This window comes from Penicillium citrinum, assembly GCF_028827155.1.
Source record: "Penicillium citrinum strain IBT 23319 chromosome Unknown utg000005l:1.0-1900146.0:1.0-1900348.0, whole genome shotgun sequence".
NCBI classification, from domain to species: Eukaryota; Fungi; Ascomycota; class Eurotiomycetes; order Eurotiales; family Aspergillaceae; genus Penicillium; species Penicillium citrinum.
The window spans coordinates 270,207-290,895 of NW_026622690.1; the positions used below are offsets into that span (position 1 = coordinate 270,207).

At 44.3% G+C, this 20,689-nt stretch overlaps 7 protein-coding genes across 7 annotated transcripts; 5 read left to right on the plus strand and 2 right to left on the minus strand.

The window, feature by feature from the left end:
• Window positions 1–102: 102 nt before the first annotated feature.
• N7469_005926 (protein GET4) lies at window positions 103–1,391 on the plus strand (the record flags this gene model as incomplete). Its single annotated transcript, XM_056644845.1, has 4 exons — window positions 103–146; window positions 215–471; window positions 577–729; window positions 802–1,391. 4 exons carry the CDS (start codon window positions 103–105, stop codon window positions 1,389–1,391), a joined length of 1,044 nt encoding a protein of 347 aa, XP_056500083.1.
• Window positions 1,392–1,512: 121 nt separating this feature from the next.
• N7469_005927 (uncharacterized protein) lies at window positions 1,513–2,197 on the minus strand (the record flags this gene model as incomplete). Its single annotated transcript, XM_056644846.1, has 2 exons — window positions 1,513–1,769; window positions 1,840–2,197. The coding sequence occupies 2 exons, from the start codon at window positions 2,195–2,197 to the stop codon at window positions 1,513–1,515; spliced, it is 615 nt and encodes a 204-aa protein (XP_056500084.1).
• Window positions 2,198–2,701: 504 nt separating this feature from the next.
• Window positions 2,702–4,036, plus strand: N7469_005928 (replication factor C subunit 4; the record flags this gene model as incomplete). The annotated part of the gene is made up of 5 exons (XM_056644847.1): window positions 2,702–2,787; window positions 2,865–3,085; window positions 3,155–3,254; window positions 3,328–3,750; window positions 3,811–4,036. 5 exons carry the CDS (start codon window positions 2,702–2,704, stop codon window positions 4,034–4,036), a joined length of 1,056 nt encoding a protein of 351 aa, XP_056500085.1.
• Window positions 4,037–6,018: 1,982 nt separating this feature from the next.
• Window positions 6,019–6,711, minus strand: N7469_005929 (uncharacterized protein; the record flags this gene model as incomplete). Its single annotated transcript, XM_056644848.1, has 1 exon — window positions 6,019–6,711. The coding sequence occupies one exon, from the start codon at window positions 6,709–6,711 to the stop codon at window positions 6,019–6,021; it is 693 nt and encodes a 230-aa protein (XP_056500086.1).
• Window positions 6,712–8,428: 1,717 nt separating this feature from the next.
• On the plus strand, window positions 8,429–9,544 carry N7469_005930 (S1/P1 nuclease; the record flags this gene model as incomplete). The annotated part of the gene is made up of 4 exons (XM_056644849.1): window positions 8,429–8,666; window positions 8,715–8,806; window positions 8,857–9,444; window positions 9,521–9,544. 4 exons carry the CDS (start codon window positions 8,429–8,431, stop codon window positions 9,542–9,544), a joined length of 942 nt encoding a protein of 313 aa, XP_056500087.1.
• Window positions 9,545–11,186: 1,642 nt separating this feature from the next.
• On the plus strand, window positions 11,187–13,590 carry N7469_005931 (uncharacterized protein; the record flags this gene model as incomplete). Its single annotated transcript, XM_056644850.1, has 2 exons — window positions 11,187–12,655; window positions 12,723–13,590. The coding sequence occupies 2 exons, from the start codon at window positions 11,187–11,189 to the stop codon at window positions 13,588–13,590; spliced, it is 2,337 nt and encodes a 778-aa protein (XP_056500088.1).
• A 2,167-nt stretch (window positions 13,591–15,757) lies between these two features.
• Window positions 15,758–17,280, plus strand: N7469_005932 (uncharacterized protein; the record flags this gene model as incomplete). The annotated part of the gene is made up of 3 exons (XM_056644851.1): window positions 15,758–16,021; window positions 16,078–16,286; window positions 16,431–17,280. 3 exons carry the CDS (start codon window positions 15,758–15,760, stop codon window positions 17,278–17,280), a joined length of 1,323 nt encoding a protein of 440 aa, XP_056500089.1.
• Window positions 17,281–20,689: the final 3,409 nt, after the last annotated feature.

Here is a 20,689-nt window from a genome sequence, read left to right on the forward strand (position 1 = left end):
GTTTCCTTTCTTCTTTTCTTCCAACCATTTTTGATCAAACTACATTCTGACATTAATTAAATCAACAATTTCAGAGTTCATTACTCTGAAGGATCCCACAAAATGACCTCTCGAATCGACAAGGTCATTGCCCGCCAGCGAGAGAAGTGAGAAACCCCGAATTTCCCGCTGCTCCTCTTTAATTGCGTTCGTTACTGACAGCCACATTCTTTAGGATCGCAGATGGCGCTTACTATGAAGCTCATCAACAGCTACGAACAATCGCAGTACGATACATCAAACAGTCGAATTATGATGCTGCCGCTGAACTCCTAGCTGGAGGTGCGACAGCTTTGTTGAAGGCTGGAGCTCAACAAGGTGCTTCGGCGAGTGGTGGAGATTTGGCTATTATGTTGGTGGTGGAAGTTTACAACAAGGCTGAATGGGAGATTTCAGGAGAAAGTGATGATTCAGAGGGTTGGGCGAGAAAGAGTATGTTTTTTTTTTTTTTCACCTTTTCTTCCTTTGCTCTTGTCGAAAGGTGGTTGAGGGGCTGGTTGTAAAAGCAATCGTTGCTAATAGTTGACACCTGAACAGAGCGGTTGATCGAACTTCTACGTGAATTCCCTTCCGATGAGCCAACAAGAAAGCGATTTATTCAAGAAATGATCGGGTGGAGTGGACGATATGGTCCGTTGGAGCGAGGAGACCCTGACCTCCACCATGCCGCAGGTTCAGTCTACGCAGAGGGTATGGTTATTTGGTATCAGGGCGGGAGAAGACATGGATTGTGAACTCGGTTCTAACTATATTTGTTTATAGACAACGAGCCGTACGACGCAGAGAAGCATCTGATCTTGGGAACATCGGAGTCGGCAGAGACATTGGCCAAATTGGAGTACGAGTGGTATACCCACGATGAGCCACACACCGCAGCCATTTATGCGTCGCGCGCAGTCTTCCCTTATCTTTTGACCGGAAACCTTCGCAGTGCCAATAAGGCTCTGCTCATCTTTACCACCCGACTTTCGACATCGAACCCTTCGCTTGCCGTTCAAGATGTCAGCAGCTCAAGCTCTGACGCTCGCGTGTACCCTGCACTCCCACTGCTCAATTTCATCAGTCTGTTGCTGCTGACAGTGCAACGGGGTAGCGCGGATCTTTTCCGACAGCTGACTGCACACTATGCGACGCAGATTCAAGACCTGGGTCTGTGGGATGACTTCCTAGCTCAAATTGGCGAGCAGTACTTTGGTATCAAGATTCCGCGCCAGGGTAATCCCCTCATGGATATGATGAGCAATATGCTTTTTGGCGGTCAAGGAGGCCAAGACAATGCCGGTGGGAGACGGGCTGGTCAAAGGTCTGCGAAGAAGGTTGAGGCACCTCCGTCCAGTATGGAGCTGGATTAAACTCCCTCCTCGGGGACGGGTTGTGCCTTGTGCATGAAAATGCCCGGCGGACATTATTGAACATACCCCATTCAAGTCTAATGAACGATGAAAGCACATGTAGCGCATAATTGAAATTTCGTTAAAAGGCGATATCCCTTTCAGGCTCGAACATCCAACTATCATCATCCAAAGACGCAACCTTTTTGCGCAAGCTTTCCTGTACAATGTCCAATATTTCTAGAACGAGTAATCCGTAAGCTTCTGCATAAGGAAGAACCCAGGAATTCCCCAGATTCAGAACTCGTAACTGCTGCAATTGTAACTCACCATCAGGTTCACCACTCGACTGTCTATTCCTCCTCCGAAGCATCATTTCAACAAGAGCAGCATCGAATTCTAAACAATATCACAATTAGCCACATTGACCCCGAGAAATCATTTCTGCACTGCAACGACAAGAACATACTCTCTTTATCCCTTCCACCAACCTCCGTCCTCTCAAGACCAATCTCCCCAGACTCATCACCCTCAAGATCCCCCAACTCCTCACCATCTTCACCAATAAGACCATCCGGAAGCACGGGAACATCCAATTTATAACCACCGTTCTTATCCCTAACCACAATCTCCTTATTCTCCGAGAACTTGATATTGCGCGCAGAGGAAGGATCCGAGGCGGTTGGCTTGAGTCTGTGGGATGGACGATTCGAAAGACCGTTCGTTCCCGGTGGTATGTTCATATTGACATTTGGTGGGGCAGTTGAGGCATGACGACGATTGAGACCTTGTTGGAAGATGTTTGGGCGGACACTTGTTGGGCCCATCTTGGGAGTGGTGTCGTGTATGTGGATTGATGTATGTGGATGTGGTTGTTGTTGGGGGTTGTTGTGGTACAATGGTAAGACAGTTGAAAGAGTGAATGTATAAGAGAGTGTAGTTTATGGTGGTAGGGGGGGTAGTTGTATGTTGATAAAAGGGAATGTTGGTCTTGTTCGACGTAAGAATAGAATTTGTGTAGAGGAGAGAATGCTGCGAACGGCAGAATGTCTTCATATTATGAAGAGATGATGTTGATAGTCACCACTTTCTCTAAGACATGTCAATAGAATTCAATAAAATAAAACCCAGGAATTAGTTTGAATATCATAATTACATACTTGATTTATTTTAATAAACCCTATAATACGTAAAGAGTACAACAAAATTCATTCTCCTAATTGTACGATGTACTGCTTAACTGATAATGGCTTATCGCCCCGACGCGCTCTTTTCGCGTTTCTCCGTCAATTTGCAACTTTCACCTTCAATTCCCCCCCTCCTCGCCCACCATGACACAAGCTGAATCATCCTCAAAAGCCCAATCTGGCGCCAAAGCTGTCACTGCAGGTGCTCCTGTAGACTATGAACTTCCCTGGTCAGCATTAATCAAATCAATTCACCCTGGTTCCAGGAATTATCTCTGCTAACTTTTGGCTGTTTCTTCTACTATAGGGTCGAGAAATACCGTCCCGTTTTCTTAGATGATATTGTCGGAAACACTGAAACGATTGAACGATTAAAAATCATCGCTAAAGATGGAAATATGCCTCACGTTATTATTTCCGGTATGCCGGGTATTGGAAAGACGACTTCAGTTCTTTGTCTAGCTAGACAATTGCTGGGTGATTCGTATAAAGAGGCCGTCTTAGAACTGAATGCCAGTGATGAACGAGGTGGGTGAACAGTGTTCTAGGATGGGGATTCCTCAGAGTGCATAGGAATCTCAGTGCTGATGATCTTAGGTATCGACGTGGTTCGCAATCGTATCAAGGGCTTCGCTCAAAAGAAGGTCACTCTGCCACAGGGTCGTCACAAACTTGTGATTCTGGATGAAGCTGATAGGTGAGAGCACTTCCCTATATCTATTCATTTGCATTTTCGAAAGAGATTGGTTCCGAACTAACTCTGCCCATAGCATGACACCCGGAGCTCAACAAGCTCTCCGTCGTACAATGGAAATTTACTCAACAACCACTCGATTCGCCTTCGCCTGCAACCAATCTAACAAGATCATTGAGCCTCTTCAATCTCGTTGTGCCATCCTCCGCTACGCACGTCTGACCGACGCCCAAGTCGTCAAGCGACTGACGCAAATCTGTGAAGCCGAGAAAGTCCAATACTCCGACGATGGCCTTGCAGCCCTCGTTTTCAGTGCGGAGGGTGATATGCGTCAAGCTATCAACAATTTACAGAGTACCTGGTCTGGATTTGGCTTCGTCAGTGGAGACAATGTATTCCGTGTCGTTGATAGTCCTCATCCCGTTAAGGTCCAAGCAATGATCAAGGCATGCTGGGAGGGTAATGTGGATGCAGCTCTGGAGGGTCTGAATGAACTTTGGTAAGTTACCCATTACAAATTACCATCAAATCGTGACTTCCCCTTTCTAACATTTAAAAGGACTCTTGGATATTCCGCCCACGACATCATCAGTACCATGTTCCGCGTGACAAAGAGTATCCCGACACTATCGGAACATTCCAAGCTAGAGTTCATTCGAGAGATTGGTTTTACGCATATGCGTATTCTCGACGGTGTACAGTCACTACTTCAATTGAGTGGTTGTATTTCCAAGCTCTGCAAGATTAACATGAAACCTGAGCTTTTCCAGCCTCCAAAGGCATAATGCCGAAGTGAGAGGGACAAAAAGATGATTAAGAAGAAAAGATATGATATCCAGAAGCATATTCCAATGGCGTTGGGGTGTCTTCATTTGCTTAATTGAATTAGTTGGAGTTGAATTTTGTCGTATACTACTCCGTAGTAGCAATAGTACATTCCAACGATGATAATGGCGCCAATACTCTCTCGCTCAATGTAAGCAGCCTCACTACCATCCGAGGTATTTATTAGCTGCAGCGTTGTCGATAAAACAAGGACCATCCAGCCACACGCAGCGCGCAGTTTGAAACAAGCCTTAAGAGCTCCCTCGTTCCATCCTGTTTATATACTGTGTAGCCTAGCCTCAGACAGAGAAAACAACCCAGAACTTGTAAACTATTTCTGAAATGGACTGTTACTTATATTGAAGCCTTTGACCTTTGCGCGAATTTCGATCCTGTATCCATGACAAGTGGCTTGCTATTAAGGTTAAGCCCAAGATCTCGTCAACAAAGAACCAAGCCAGAGTGCTCTAACAAGCTCAAAATCATTTAGAAACGCCCAATCACGGGCGTAAAGTCCAATATCAAGGGAACACATTTGATGTTATTCAATCCGAGAATTGAATAACATCAAATGTGTTCCCTCTAACCTTGTCCTATTTTGTTGACGGGGGTTTGTCCAGGGAGAAATCGTGACTGAAGCAAATTGAACAGTTGTGAAAAGCCACAAGACGATATCCCTTCGTAGAATAAGCCGAAACCCCCGATTGGCCATGAATATTTACATATAATATGCAATATCAAAAAGGGGGGTGGGGTTTGAAGCTAATTATGTGATATTATTAATGGCTATGCCACTCGTCGATTATTGTAGATCATCCTTCTATGTCGTTCCTTACTTCCTTGGTGTAGTGTCCCGAAAAAGGAAACGCCCGTTGTCGATAGATAGATTTTGTTGATCTTTTCGTCGTGGTTATGTTCTGCTCGCCTGAACACCTCCTTCACAATAATCCCTCCTAGTGAATAAGCGACGAATATCAAGGAGCGAGTCGGTGTCTTCCTCCTCTTAGCCTCCAAATCATATAAAAGGTTTCTCGCATGAGAAAAAAGGTTCCCTGATTGACCGTATGAAGTCCATTCTGAACCAATGTGTTGTACCCGAATGTCATGATCCTTGCCTTTGGGGAAGTCCTCCTTGAGCAAGTCCTCCGGCCAGAAAATACCATCTTGACCCTCCGTGCCGCTCTCTGTCTGTTTAGCATGATGGATAAAATTCGACTAAGCCCTTTTGGCTTCTTCACATCTCCAGAGCCCGATGGGCTGTCCCGTTCCGAAGAATCTGGATAATATGTCCAAGTATTGCGAGAGTGTCCTTGAAGACCATGGACGAATACAATACTAGCAGCCTGTCTGAGCAAAGTTACCAATAGTGTGGGTTCGCGAGGCGATTTGACTCACTCGGCTATAGCATCTTGGGGATCACTCAACAGGGTCAACCCCACGGCTCTCACTGATTTGCCCATACTTGCGTTCAAAATGATTTTCACGATCAAAGAACGGAGGAGGCTGATTCATTTTACCCCAGGTATGATACATTATTTCACTTTTTTTTTCCTATAACCACATACCAGCCATCTTCTACAACCTCTTGATGTGAGTTTTCCGATGTGTATAAACACTATCATAATGAGACTATTGAGATAATGAACGCAACTGGTTGTACAAAGTCTTTAAAAGATTGATTTTAGAATACTTTATTTGGTGGACTTCTGCAGTGAAAATCGTCTTCCATGACGGTGTTAAATGCACAAATAAGATCGATAACTAGGATAATTATCATAGGCAAAATCCCAAAATGGAAAGATGTAAGATATTCAATATTGTTAAGAATAATAAAACTCCAAATAAACTCAATGGCTATATCACTTCTCTCAGTTAGTAACAAAGGAATCCAAGACCAACCCCGCACTTTTACAAACAGCTTCAAACATCTTGTAGTTTTTTGCTACTCGAGTATATCCGCCAAGGTTTTGCTGCCTGGTTCTGGTTCTCCCACCCGATTTGTTGGCAGTCTCTGCGAAGCAAAGGCTAGAAACACCGCTTCCCAATGCCCATCGTCAAAGCTGAACAGTACAGCTCCGTCCGAGTAGATGCCATTATCATACTTAGGAAGGCTACCCTGGTTCATATGAACATTATGGATACCCGATCCGAATGAGGCTCCAAAAATATAAGCAGTTGCGGAGTTGCTGATCGCATTATCAAGTATAGGCCTCATCACATCCAATATATCATTTTCACGACCTGGAATATCATGGGGCAAGATCTTTCCGGAATAAATATCGAGAAGGTCCTTCATGCGATAAAAGTCGAGACCCTCCAATTCGGGATCTCGTGGATAATAGTGGCGGTAGCGGAAATGACGGTTGTTTTGGTCATCGTCACCATTATCCTGGACGAGGTGAAACCCTAGATCTAACTTCGAGAGTTTTTGGGTGATGGGATGGGAGAAGTTGGGTGAGGACCAAAACACAAGGCGAGACTCTTTACCGTTTGATTTGACGTTGATAGCAGCCCTTCGCTCCTTGGTTGTATCGTCGGTGAAGAAGAGTTCGATATGCGGAGTGGGTACTCCATGTCCCTCGGCATCGTATCTAGTTGGGCGGCAAGCCCAGACGCCGTAGTGGGGGACAGGCATGTTGTTTGGATCCGAGACAGGGACAACTCAGTTCAATAAGGAGGAAACTTAGGAGAATAGTGCGATCAGGACAAATTCTTATGGAGATTACAACCACAGGAGGTGCGATCAGCCCTGTTATATAGACTATTGGAACCGCAGATATCTTTGTTGTAATGCATGAATTATTATAACCCTGAAACTATATGATCTGGACCCTACAGAATTTCGCTGTCATTGGCAGGCTTCTTATTCCAAGCTCTGCGTTGTATAGGAAATTGTGTTAGTATAGATCTGTCTAGAACGAGAGATCGAGGTCAGGTAGTAAGTGCAAGGATACGGCCGGTAAATCATGTGGAAACGACTATTTGCGGCCGCTTCGGGTGTTAAACCCAGTCTTCAAGGGGAAACTTGGGATCTGCGGAACCATGGGCAATCCGTAACTTGTCAGACCGGACCGATATATGTACATTTGTTTCTTTATATTCATCCCGCTAAAAGAAATTGATCCACTGGTTAATACCTTCGTAACCTCTGGGATAGGTATCCATCACCAGTCACTGACCATCTGGTAGGAAAATCCAAGCTCTTGGCACCGTGAACTATAGATCGCCATCTGCCGCACGAGGGTCTAGATTAACTTAAAAAAAAATAAGATACCTTCAACCGGCCCCACAAATCGCCAGATGCGGCCAGGCGCCGATCTAATATGTCGAACAATGAGTTCATAGTATGAACTCCTCATTTATGTAGTTGCATCGCAGTTTTGAAACAACCGCACCGCGTGATATACACATCGAGAAAATTGCAAGTCTCTTTCATTCTGACACTTGATACTCAACATGGAACATAGATTGCAGTCTTTGTCAATGACCCATGACCAAATAATCTTACGCGGCGAAATGGACCGTTTGCAGGTACATGGAATTTGATAGTTGGCAATTGATACGGTCAAAAAGAGGTGAGCAGCAGAGAGCATCATAAGAAGACCCCAGACTTTTCTCCCGTTTGGGGTATATACTCCCATTCCTGTTCCCTTCTCCACCCCTAAATATCCGCTTCAAATGCACTCTTTTCCTCAGAGCGCATCAGAGCGCATCAGAGCGCATCACTAGAATACGGTCTTGATATCCAGGGCCCGCCGCGTAAACTCCGTTGTTCAGACAAATACTTTGTTACATCCGTAAAGTCGGTAATTCTGTTGACAGTCCTTTAATTCGAGCAGCAGATCAAGGTGCAAAATCTATTCTGGTGCAGAAACAAAAACACAGCATGTCCAAAGATTATACTTGGGGTTCCAGTTATTCGGATTGAGGAAAATGTTGCTATTTGATTTTCTGTAATCTATTGGTTGTATCTGAGCTTTATACTTGGTTCATTCGGCCGCCGAGACGCCAGCATCCTTGCGAGAGTTCGAACCATAGAGCACGGACTTTCGGTCATTGTGAAGTCAGCTGCGACACGCAGTAAAAGATAAATCTCTTTTTTTATCCTCACTGCATGCGGCGTAAGTCTGCACTTGGGGTTGTCGCATCTGTTGAGATCTATTGGATCTAGACTGCTTGATCGTGCTCTTACGTAGTGCAATGATTATTGATTAGGATGCCAAAGGTTTATAAATATTGGAACCCTGTGTCTGCCATTCTGTATTCCTTTTTATCATTCTCAAACATCTAACCGAGTCTTAGCTCTTCGAAAGTTTTTCGATAACCATTTATCAGTTCCAGATCCATCAGCAATGAATTCCCTCTGGTCATTCCTTTTACTGAGTAGCATGCTCCAATTTGCTTCTGGCTGGGGAGATCTCGGTCATCGAACAGTGGCGTATCTGGCAGAGAAGTACCTGAACGAGCAGGGCTCTCGGCTGGTAGAAGACCTCATCACCCCGAATGAGAGTTTTGATATTTCAGATGCGGCAGTCTGGGCCGATAAAAAGAAATTTAATTATCCATTTACTAGGCCATGGCATTACATAGGTATATACCGATGCTCATAACTCCTGATTCACAAACTTATCCAAGCAGATGTCGAGGACCGACCACCCGACTCATGTCGTCTTTCCTATGAATCAGATTGCAGTACGGATGGATGTGTTATATCCGCTATTGAAAATATGGTTCGTGAGCAAAGTCCCTGAATTTTGCAGTCTCATCTGACGGGTTAAAGACACATCAAGTTCAGGACCTTAGTCTAGAGAAGACGCAGCAAGGGGACGCGCTAAAGTTCTTAATGCACTTCATTGGTGATCTCCACCAACCACTACATGTCGAAGCAAATCGTCGAGGAGGCAATGATATCCACGTTTGCTTTGACAATCGCTGCCCCATGAAGAAGAATCTTCACAGTGTGTGGGATACTGATATTCCACATAAAATAAATGGTATGAAAGACAAGCCCAAGCACAACGACGAAAAAGAGCCGGCAATGAAGTGGGCCGCAAAGTTGTTAAAGTCTCACGGATTGAGGCCCCTTCAGGCAGAATGCTTTGACACAAAAAGACCGTTGCAATGCCCTATGATATGGGCAACTGAGACAAACAGACTAAACTGTGATTTCGTTTTCAAAAATGGCGTGGAATGGCTAGAGAATAACGACCTGGGTGGAGAGTATTACGATGAAGCTGCTCCTATTGTCGAGACACAGATTCTCAAAGCAGGGATTCGCCTAGCTGGGTGGTTAAATGCTTTAGCAACTGACAGAGCTTCATCAAAGGAAGCTTCATCAAGGGGTTGTTTCCATGGTCAATATGGAGAGGTGAGAAATGATCTCCGTTCTTAGCCCGAGGCATCTTTGATAGTGTGACAATCTAATTTTCTTTGTCTTTTTTTAGATGAGAACAGAAAAGGAGTTATAGGCAAATGATTTCAAAATCGGAATACCAGGGCAGAATTGATATTGGAAAAAATTCTGTCGGCTTCAAAAGTTGTGTTTATTTTCGGTTTGTGTTTTTTATCAATTTATTTCTTTTAATTGCCAGGGATATTGTCCGTCTACCGGATTTCTTTACCCACTTTTCAATCAAGTGTCACTTAATATCACAATTTATCCCTGTTCACAGAAACTTCGTCTGGGGAGCGGCGTGAACTATAAGAAGGAACTAGATGAATGCATAATTCACGACAGATGACATCTCCGGCCAGAGTCCTGGATTGCCGTTACTCCTCTCACTTCCAGCATACAGCGCAGATTTTTATGTATCGTTGTACGCCCCCCAGTCACCACACAGAAGGCTTATGCTTACGCTGTATAGAGTTAGTCCTGGTAGAGAAGGATATTTATTTTTGCTCCGTAAATCTTTAAATCTTTATCTTCTGCAGAGTATCTCATTTTTAAATCTATTATGGGTCATCCCGTAAGCTAACATGGGCGTTCCAAGGATTCTGAATAGGTTTAGAATGAACCCAAATCACGTCGATCATGCATCTCAATCAATTCAATATAAAACGTAGACATATATCTCGGATTATGTACCAACGTCTGGGTACTATGTCAACCACAACCCAACGCTGTCAGTCTCGAGCCCATCTCGGTCCTGTATACTTGAAAATAGCTTCGACCCAAAGTGTAAAGGCGGCGTGTATCCCCTCCTATTCATTGCACGAGTGGAAAGAAGGAAGGGTGTATGATGAGGACCCCCCCAACCTGTATTCACTATCGTATAGAGTGGTGAGTGACAGTCAATAATCAGGAAGTATCAATGGACACCGAGGAAGACTTGTTCCTCTCTCCTGAAGTGATCTTTTACTGGACAAAAGGAATATTCTTGAACGCATCTGCAGTAAATTCTGGCTTAACTTTTGTCGGGACACATGCCTCGTATAGCTGCCATATGATAGCTATAAAGCGTGCTGGATAACCTTGCGTGCGAAACAGGACGGTGTGGGCGTTACAGACAGACGGGTTTATTTGGCCGCACTTGTTAGCAAATATCAGAACCTAGCCCCCAAACAGCCCATTGCATATTAATCCATTACCTAAAATACTGACACTTGCAATGAATTAGATCACATCACCCATGGATATCCCCCTGAAAACTAGTGTCAAGGCTCCTCCTAGTATCAAAGCTGGACCATGAATTCGATTTTGCTGGAAGCGCTAGGTGATCATCACTTGAAAATTCGGATCTATACCTTTATTATGAGATGAGAGCTTTTCTTTTTTGGTGAACTTGATATATCCACACTTCAGTTCCTGAACGATGTATTTTTCACGATATTGCCATACATACGTTTACTCCCTGCCCCCAGTCTTAGAAGCCGAACATAGAAAACATGAATAATTGCTTGACTGCAAACCAAAAAGATTGACAAAAAGTAAAAGCCTTGGCTTACAGTCCCAGAACCGCCCAAGCTAGCGACTGTCGATCCTCAGCCCCATAGATTGGGGGCTGAAATGCCGAGGGGTCTATTTACTGGCTCAAGGATCCCAGCTGCAGTTTCAGAAATTTAGTGCATCTCACTCATGCTCCTCATGCTCCTCATAGGCTTGGTGGCACGATGTTTCCCCAGAATAGTCAGGATGAACACAACGCCCCCGATCCCGCTCTCTCCAGCGCAGAGAATGAAATAGAAAATTCCGATCGCGAGGATGAGAATTCCTTGGCCTCGAATAAAAAGACTCCAAAGTTGAGAGAGCTACGTAATCTGCGTCCACTGTCACGCTCATCCTTCCTTCTTGTCCCAGTGACCCTCTACACAATTTTGATACTTTTCGCCTGGGTCATGACATGTATAATGACGCATCGTCCCATGACAGGCTCCAGCTACGGTGTGACTTCGAACGCTCATTACAGAGCTGGCTATTCTCAGAAAAACCGCTATACAGCCAACGAACGATGGTACACCGCTGTTCGCTTCATCCAGGCCGGTGTCGCGGTTTTGACGCTTCCTCTGACGACGACCGTATGCTCATATGCAGCGGTTGTGTATCTTCAACACATAACTTCCCGGTCAGAACCCAACATAAATTTACGACAAATGATGAGCCTCGCAGACCGTGGCTGGACTGACCTTACTCTGTTCACGAAGCTGTTGATAAATCCTTCTAAAAACTGGAAGCTATATGGCTGCCGATTTCTTGCATATGCTATTTTACTGCATATCCTTGGAGGTATCATCTCTCCAATACAGCAGATCTACCTGTCAAATGTTTCTGTGAAGACACCAACAGCACCGTATAGCATGTTAGGGCTTGGTGATACTACACGTATATTTTCGGGACGTGATGGATATAACATCGAGAGTCCTGGAAGAAATGGAAGGAATCGCAATGCGCTTGTGACAAGAAAGGCTCTCGAAGCGGTTTCTTCGGACGAAATGCCATCAGGACTGTGGTCCGGCTCTGATATGACCTGTTTAGCTGAAGGGGATACAAGCAACAATTGGGGCACCTCGAATACAACCTTCAGAGAGTTTTGCTCTCGACCGGGACTTACATGGTCCAATATATCTGCCTTACCGTCGCCCTTTATGTCTCCGCTCCCCAAGGATTTCAATACAGGTCTTATTCGCCAACTTGCACCAAGATACAACTCAACAGCATCTTACAAGAATATAACTGCTGCAGAGTTTCCCAGGCACTGTGCGGCACAAAATGGCTCTCTCTCATTCAAGTATTCGAATGTCACCGAGACCGACGATGGACCCGCAATTTGGGCGTTACATGCATGTATGCCAGCCGACTCGTTGTCGTCAATCTCGAAACCCACCCGCGACCGTCAGGACTTTACAGAGGAACTCTTCTTGAATGTGACTTTGAATAATGTCATGCAACATAGAATCAGGCAGTGGGGGTTAGACTACTTCCTAAATGGACCTGAATCGGAATATTTCCGTGTTCAAGTACGAACAACGGCCGGCTATTTTGAGCTTCCAAATTACATGAATGGGCAGGTAGCCGGGCCCCTTTTAGGCAAGATGCCTCTAGACTTTTGTGGAAGTGATTGTATCGAACAATTCTACGAAGAGTAAGCGAAATGAGGAGAACAATCTGGGACACAGCCAGCCTGTTATGGCTAACCCATATTTTCACAGGCTCGAATCCCCGGGGGACTCTAATAACTTACAACATCAACAAAAGGGACCTCTTTCTGATACGGCAATAGCATTGTTCGGTGAGGGATCATACCTGGCAAATCAGGCCAACGCCCCGGACCTCTATGTTACGCATAGTAACGATGACGCTTGGACTGAATGCGTTGATCTTGTACCATTTGGTCTCCTCTTGCCATCATCGACTGCCTTGCGAAATCTCTCTAGTATCATCTCGAGTCAGATGTATAGGTGTGTGAATGGTGGGTCATCCGAGGGGGTTGACATGGAAATTGGTGAATTCCTGTCGAGCTTCAGGAATGACCTCTACTCGATGGAGTATGCCTTCACAGTGGCTGCATACCTGGCGAACCGTGCTTGGCTGGAGACCAGCCGGCAGGTAGAGTCATTGACTGTATCATATGATCTTGGCGAGGACTCGCAGCGGCCATCTATCTCTACTAAAGGAGTGATACTTCTCTCTACACTCCTCGGCATATTTTTAATTCTTCTCTGGACGGCTATGATCTACGCAATAATGCTCCCTCGTTGGACAGAGAAGCTTGATTCTTTTACGATGATGCGACTCGGAGCTAGTATCCACGAAAAAATTCCTCTTCGGTTAGCAGGTAACCTCGAGAATATCTCAACCCTGGACGAGACACCAGGCTGGATTGGCGACTCAACAGGACACGAGCGGTTTGGTCATGTTGCACTTGGCGGACCAGCTGAACTGAGGGCGAAAAAATATTTCGACTCCTACTACAGACCTGGTGTTGAAAAAAGACGACAGGACATGATCGCTAAGAAGGAACGCATCCGGGCTCGCCATGTAGAGCATGGATTATTATTCAATGCCAACGATTCATGAACGCAAGATACTGACATTATATCATGAACACAATCAATCATCAAGGTATTTCAATATCTAGAATCACTAAAAACGACCAAACGCATAATTCCAACAGGAGATCGGATACGCAAGCTCCACCGCTGCTAGAGTTACTTGCATTTCCTCTGGAAGGATCCGCCAAGATATCTATCTTAAGTAGTACTTGAATGCCCCATACACATTTGAGCATGCTGTATGTACAAAATTATATTGGTAAAGCACAGGAAAGTTATTATTTCCATTCCTTCCTTAATGAGGTCTAGCGTGATTTGGCATTTAGGGTTTGGGAAACAATAAATGAGTGTAGGTGGTGACACCGTTTCCCAGAAATACTGTAGTATCTGGTATCTCTGATCTCGATGGAATTGCGTTATTTGCACAGGAGACGTGCCACGTGGTGCCCAGCCTGTTCGTCTAAACCCAACAGGATTATCACACCCATATTCATCGACGTAGACTAAATGGTATGATTCAAAGTCTGATAGATAATGCAGATAATAATCCCACAAATCGGCATTTTGTCCTTTAATACGCCTCCGTGCCGTATTTTCCTGGACCAATATTTTGTCATGAGGGCTCTTCTGATGCTGGAGGTTGTAACCACAGCCTAGAACTCATCCCATAGGGATACAACCATCTCCTCAAGGTTGAGACCAGGTTTCTTATACAGATGATTACAGAGGGCTTCGATCATCAGAGGTGTTACAGTTTGCTTTCGACCTACTCGGGTTTGCGGTGCATATAAGCTTTCAAATTGTCGCAAGTTGTGGCGGATACTAATGATGACCTGCTTGCTACATTCAGTCTGCTCGGCCATTTCAGATATGCGAAATGATTTGCTCTCGATCATATCATGAATAAACGCAAACTTTCAAGGGCGAGAGAGTCTTGAAGCCATATCATCTGCACTAATAATGGTAAGCAGAAAGTCGATGTACCTGCAGTTCTTGATTGTCATGTAGAGAAGTAGACTACGGTTAAATTTTGGTTAGAAAATCAAGATTTCAAGATTTTTTGGTTAGATTTTGGTTAGCAGTTCAAGACCGCAGCAGTTTTTGCAATTAACCGCGGTTTTGCAAACCGATGGAATATATCAAGACTTGCAATTTTATTCAAATTTTATGAATTTTATAAATACCAAACCAGATATATACAGAAAATTTACTGAAAAGCTAAGATCTTTATATTTGCGGTATCATTGAAGGATGTCACATAGGCGAAACCTTCATGGATGGCACTAGGCTGATCTGAATCCAGTTGGGACGGGGCTAAACCGGAGAAGAGGAGCGTCGTTTCCGGCGGCGGCGGCTCAAATCGATCTCTTGCTAGAAACTGAGTTTGATGACGAGAGACCAATGACAGGTGGAAGTGGTATCTTATATATGATTGTCCAATGTATCAGACAAAAAACTCTATAATATCTATTTGCATACTCGGTTGACCGAGAACGAGCAGCCAAAACCATCTTGTTTGCCTGTGCATATTTCTATTGGAGCAAGACCGGAGCAGTGAATTCGAGCATCCACTGACTGCTGTCTAGAGCGACAGGCTTAAGAGCAGCAAGAAAATCTTGGCCAGAATCACTATATGAGAACGTCCTAAGGGTACAAGGCACAGTTACCATCCCTGCATTTGCACATCAGGTGGCTATGTGCATACGCCAAGTAAACTGATGGTCTAGGCGTTAGTAGACTAGCCAATAATACGATAGCTTCACTTCAGCTGGGAGGGGCCACTGTTTATGGCTCCCCCCCGGACGCCCGCCAATACATTCACTCTCTCTGTTGAAACTTTGTCTTGCTTCGCCTGACATGCCTATTCTGAATTTAAAGTTGAGATTTCCGGGCCGGTCCCTTAGGCACATAAGATCTTAATCTTAATATGAATGAGATGCTCCAGGACAGCAAAGAGCAACATATTTTCCCGGAATAGACAACGCAATCTGTGTAGCTGCAAGTCAAACATAAGTCGGCGCTAAGCCATAGCCCCTGACAGGCCGAGGCCGAAAAATGCCCAGTCTGCCCTTCTGTGGGCAGCTCAGCCTCAGTGCTTGGATTTGAAGGTTGCCTGCTTTAGAGAATTTTAAATATGCACATCGCCTCCCTGTGCCTGCTAGGTGAGATATTGGGCTTGCACATCCGACGAAATGATATCCAACAGTACAGCAGATCATACTGGCTGGGTCGATGAGCCCGACCGAAGAGGAACATGGGCTATCCTCTCAACTTGCATTCTGACTATCACCCTTTGTTGTTGGTCTTCTGTTTATCCTAATATTCCTCCAAGATCGGCAGGTATATTAAAGAAAGAGATGGGAAAGATAAATCTCTTCTTGGTCGGCCTTCTTGGACCAGAATTTTTACTAGTTATCTCTTTGGGACAGTGGTCCGCCGCTAGGGCTTCGGTCAAGGTATATATAATATTCTTCTGGATAAGTATAAGTTGGTTTTCTAACAAACCAAGCAGAGATTCCACGAGGCAGGATATGAGAATTGGACTATGACTCATGCATTCTTCGCTGGCATGGGTGGATTTCTCTTTGCTTCTCCTGGAAGCGAAATGTTTCCAATTGACGCTGAGCAGCTTTTCCGGTTAATCAACGATGGATTTATAGTTTATCCAGACTTAGATGTCGAGGAAATCCAGGACAAAAGTAAAACTGAAGGTATGGCAAGGTGAGTTATTTGGTTCTCCCTTATTTACGATTTCCGGGAAAGTTAGAATTTCTGCGACCACTTGATCCTCCCTCTCACTTTCTAACCTCCTGTTTATATGGAACTTATTATATGATAGCAAATTTATTTCTAACCTCATTTTAGAATGATCGCAGTTTTGCAAGCAGTTTGGTTTTTAATCAACTGTATTATCCGTGTAGCCCAACATCTCACTTTGACCACCCTGGAGCTTACTACTCTATCTTTCATTCTTATTTTCTTCGCTACATCGTTCTGCTGGAAGAATAAACCTAAAGACATTTCACGAGCCATAATCCTAACTACAAACACTCCTATTACGACTATCCGCTCAAAGTATCATCCATACCCTGACCAAAGATGGTATCAGACACCTCTCGATTTCCTTTCGCGTGATGAATGGGTCTGTGGTCGTCTTTGGCGCTATTATACTCAAATACTGCACTATCTGCACATTCCAATCTTCGCCCGACCGAACACTAAACCTTACGATCATTTCCCTTCGGATATCTTTTTGCGACTGGATAGACAAGCGGAGGGTATTTTTACTCTATTCGAGCTACTATTTGCTTGTATATTCATATTGGCTTGGAATTTCGAATTTCCTACCCCCACGGAAAGACTTATCTGGCGCATTTCAGCAGTCTATCAAATCGTATTTGGTCTTGCCGGCGGGCTTAGTATCTGGTATGCTCATACAGTCATTCTTCCCAAGCAGTTGGAAAAGATTGAGCTCTTTGAATACCCACCGAAACGGCAACTCTCTCGACTTGCATGGAAATTGAGGAATATTCATCCCGATCGAGATCCACATTTGACCCTTCCTTTGAGAATACTTCTCCCAAATATCCTTTTTTGTGTTGCATATTGTTTATCTCGGGCATATATCTTGGTGGAGGATCTTATTGGACTAAGAAGACTACCAGAGGATGCTTTCCAGGTAGTCAGCTGGTCAAAGTATATCCCTCATTGGTGATAGCCAATTATATATCGATGGGACATCTAACTTGAACTTTTAATATGTACTCCAACATCTGTCTATCCTTACGTAGCTTACGTTTTTAACTCTACATTAGACAAACTTGATGGGTGGCAACGGTCTCTGTTCATAGAGGAATTCAACAAAACAAAAAGGAGACAGAGCCAGGCAGACAAGGAAAGCCTACAGCCTATGAGGATGGGGATCTGTCGGAGATGTGCCCTGATGGGGAGTGAAAAAGGCCTCCAGGTCCTGGTCCGTTGGCGGATAGAACGACCGCACAAATTTGCACACCAAGTTGAAGCACCACTGCGCCCATTTGCGCGTCCATTTCCGTGCGATGACAATTTGTGGTATACCCCAAGCCCAAAGACACCAACTTCCAGCCCCCCCAACCCCAAAACTTTCCCAGCTTTTCCAAACACGAAAAAAAAGCATTTGCCGCCCCAAATACTGCAAAGCACCATTGGGCGGGTGCTGGGATCGAAAATGGATCTGGTAACACAGTATTAGCATTTAAGTATTTTGATTGCCCCGTTCTGCCATAGCATGGTACACATATGTACTGTGAACATAATTTGTACAGATATACTACATCTCGTAGACAGTGAAGTAACCGTTGGTTGTAACGCCATGACATACAGACTTCACGGCGCAATTTACGATTCTGAAGAGAAATCACTCACGGGCAGCAGGAACAGGAACAGTAGGAGTCGGAGTCGGAGTCGGAGCTGGAGCTGGAGCTGGAGCTGGGGTCACACTCGGAGTAAAATTTGTACGAGCTTCAGCCTTGTCGCCCTAAAAAGCAATTGAGTTAGTTATTGCATCTCAGAGTTGAGTTCGTAGTGCAAAGTGCATAGAATATTCGGCCCATGCATCCTCGGCGACACAGATACTCGCTTATGAGAGCCGAATGAAGCGCAATATATGACTTTTGGGAGCACAGTTCTTCTCAAAAATAAAACAAAATTAGCAAACAGCTCCAATGCGAAACGGGGTAGTCCTCGTGAGGCATCAGAGTTGCTGCAAAGAAAGTTGGAATTTCGTCCAGATCACGAATCTTTGCTGTCCGCAGGGATGTTTAATACTGGATGCAGGGCTCGATCTTCGAACGAAATTTGCTAGTGACCACAATAACAGAAATTGTAATGATAAGGATCGTGATATTGAAGTAACTGCTGTTTGAAAGGACATGCCAGCAACTCATAGTGAGAGCAAAATCGAGATGAAGGAGACCAAATCTGCCCAGAAAAATGGCGAAACAATGATCATTATATTTTTCTGCCCTGGAATGCTGCCGAATGAGTACTGGAGAGGCGAATTGCTTAAATTGTCTTCGAGAAATTGATGCAAGTTGCTAATCAAGTTCGTGCGCATGTTGAAACTTGTGCGTAGTCTTATAAAAGTGTTCCGTTCTTCATATTCTTGCGACGATAATAGTCGAATGCTCGAGATAATACAGTTTCTCCAAGGCCGCAGTAGAATGCCCCCATGTATGCAGCATGGGCTCATCCAAGAAGACGAAGTGCAAAGAGCAAGAAGGAAATGAGTACTCACCAGGCCAGAGAAGAGGAAGAATGAGAAGAGAAGAAGCAGAAGTATAGTGAGGGTGAAAACCCGGCTATGGTGAGCCATTTTGTATGAGAGCGTTATGAGTTTCACAAAGCCAAAAGAATCAAAGCAGGCGACTAAACAAGAGTTGAGGCTATCGTGAAGTGTTGTTTACTATGCCTTCCCTTCGGGTCACTCTTTCCGCCGCAAGCTACACTAGTCTCTTCTTTAGCCAAAGGAACCCCAGAATTATCCTGAGATCATGGTCTGTGTAAAATCAAATAGAAGTGTTTTATTAAGAAATGAATGGGATCTCGAGATTGATTGCAGTAAGGCGACTCTTCCTAGTTCGTGTAATCAGCCGCACAACCAGGACCACCAAGATATCGCTCCTCCATTTTTTGGCGGTTCTTTGTAGGAAATGTGCCAAAGCCTCCGACATTCCTTGACGAAAGGTTCTCCTTTTTTGTATCGGTCCTCTCTTAGAAAGTACAAGTTGCGAGACTTCAGCTGCTCAAAAGACTCTATGCTTTGTATTTCAAAACCGAGGCGGGGACTGTAGACCATCAATCTACGGGGAAGCGGGTCGACACGAGCGGACTCGTAAGAATGGAAGACATGAACCTTCCATAATGGATCTTCCTCGTCGAGGCCAGAGCCGAGGTTAACCCATCTTGTCATAATCAAAGCGATCGTTGAGTTCGGTTGATTAAGAATTTCGAGTACACAATGTGTATTACATCTCGGGCAATTGTATATAAATTGTGACTCTTTCCCATTCCTCAAATTACCTAGATCAGACATTTTGCTTGTTAGTGAAACATGCTTGCATATTTCATAAAACCTCATTGGATTCTTGTCTGGAAGGAGTTTTGAATCTTCCCATGTTTCAAACAGCAATATATCTTGCATTCGTATAAGAAGACCCAGAGGTTCGCGGCATATCTGTGCTTGTATAGAGTATAAAGTAGGGATGTCTGGGTGAATCGTCCTTATCGAGTAGGATTGAACTTGTAAAGGATGACTGTAGCACCGGACTTGTGTATACGATAAAGAGTCCGTACTGATACCATAATCGGTACCATATTGGAACCTTCTTATTGCAAGTTTAACCTGGTGAAATACAAGGCGGTTTCTGGAATGATTGAAGTCACTATGTGACCTGAAAGTCTGTGTTATACCATGACCCATTCTATATTCATCCTTCCAGTTGTCTCCTTTATAATCGCATGGAAGTCTCGAACTTTTTCGTCTGGCTATTCCGCTGAGCCCAAAGCTTTCAGATAAATCGTATTTATGTAGCTTTTGGCAGATATAGCAAGAAAAGAACTGTGGTAAATCCCTTTCTAGCCGCACCAGCATTAACAACGACTGAAACTTTGTGAAAGAGTGTAGCCGTTCGTGTTTCTTCAATAATTGGTGTAACCGCTTGTTACAGAGAGAGAGGGACTTGAGAGTAATATCACTAAGGAAAGCAGCTATTTGGAATAACAGCTCCGGGGGGGAGGTCGAGTAGTGTATTATTCTTGCGTTGGGGGCTATTCATAGTAAACAAAATGGCTGTGGCCGAGCTTCGGTGCATGATCGGGAGCAGTCGATAGTAGGAAATTGATAATACTAGATACCTAAAATGAGAGGAATAGAAAAAGGTGATAGAGAAAGAATAGGAAAGAGGTAACAATAAAGAAAACCGAAAACGCAATATATCAGCGCTCACGGGTATCGATTTTACAAAACTTAATTGTGACGCATATGTTACCCATAGATTGATGTATGTGCTCTCCGATTCCATTTCAAGCCACCGAGCTACCGAGTTTAATAAGTAGAATAAGAGTGGACTAAGTTTACTAAATTC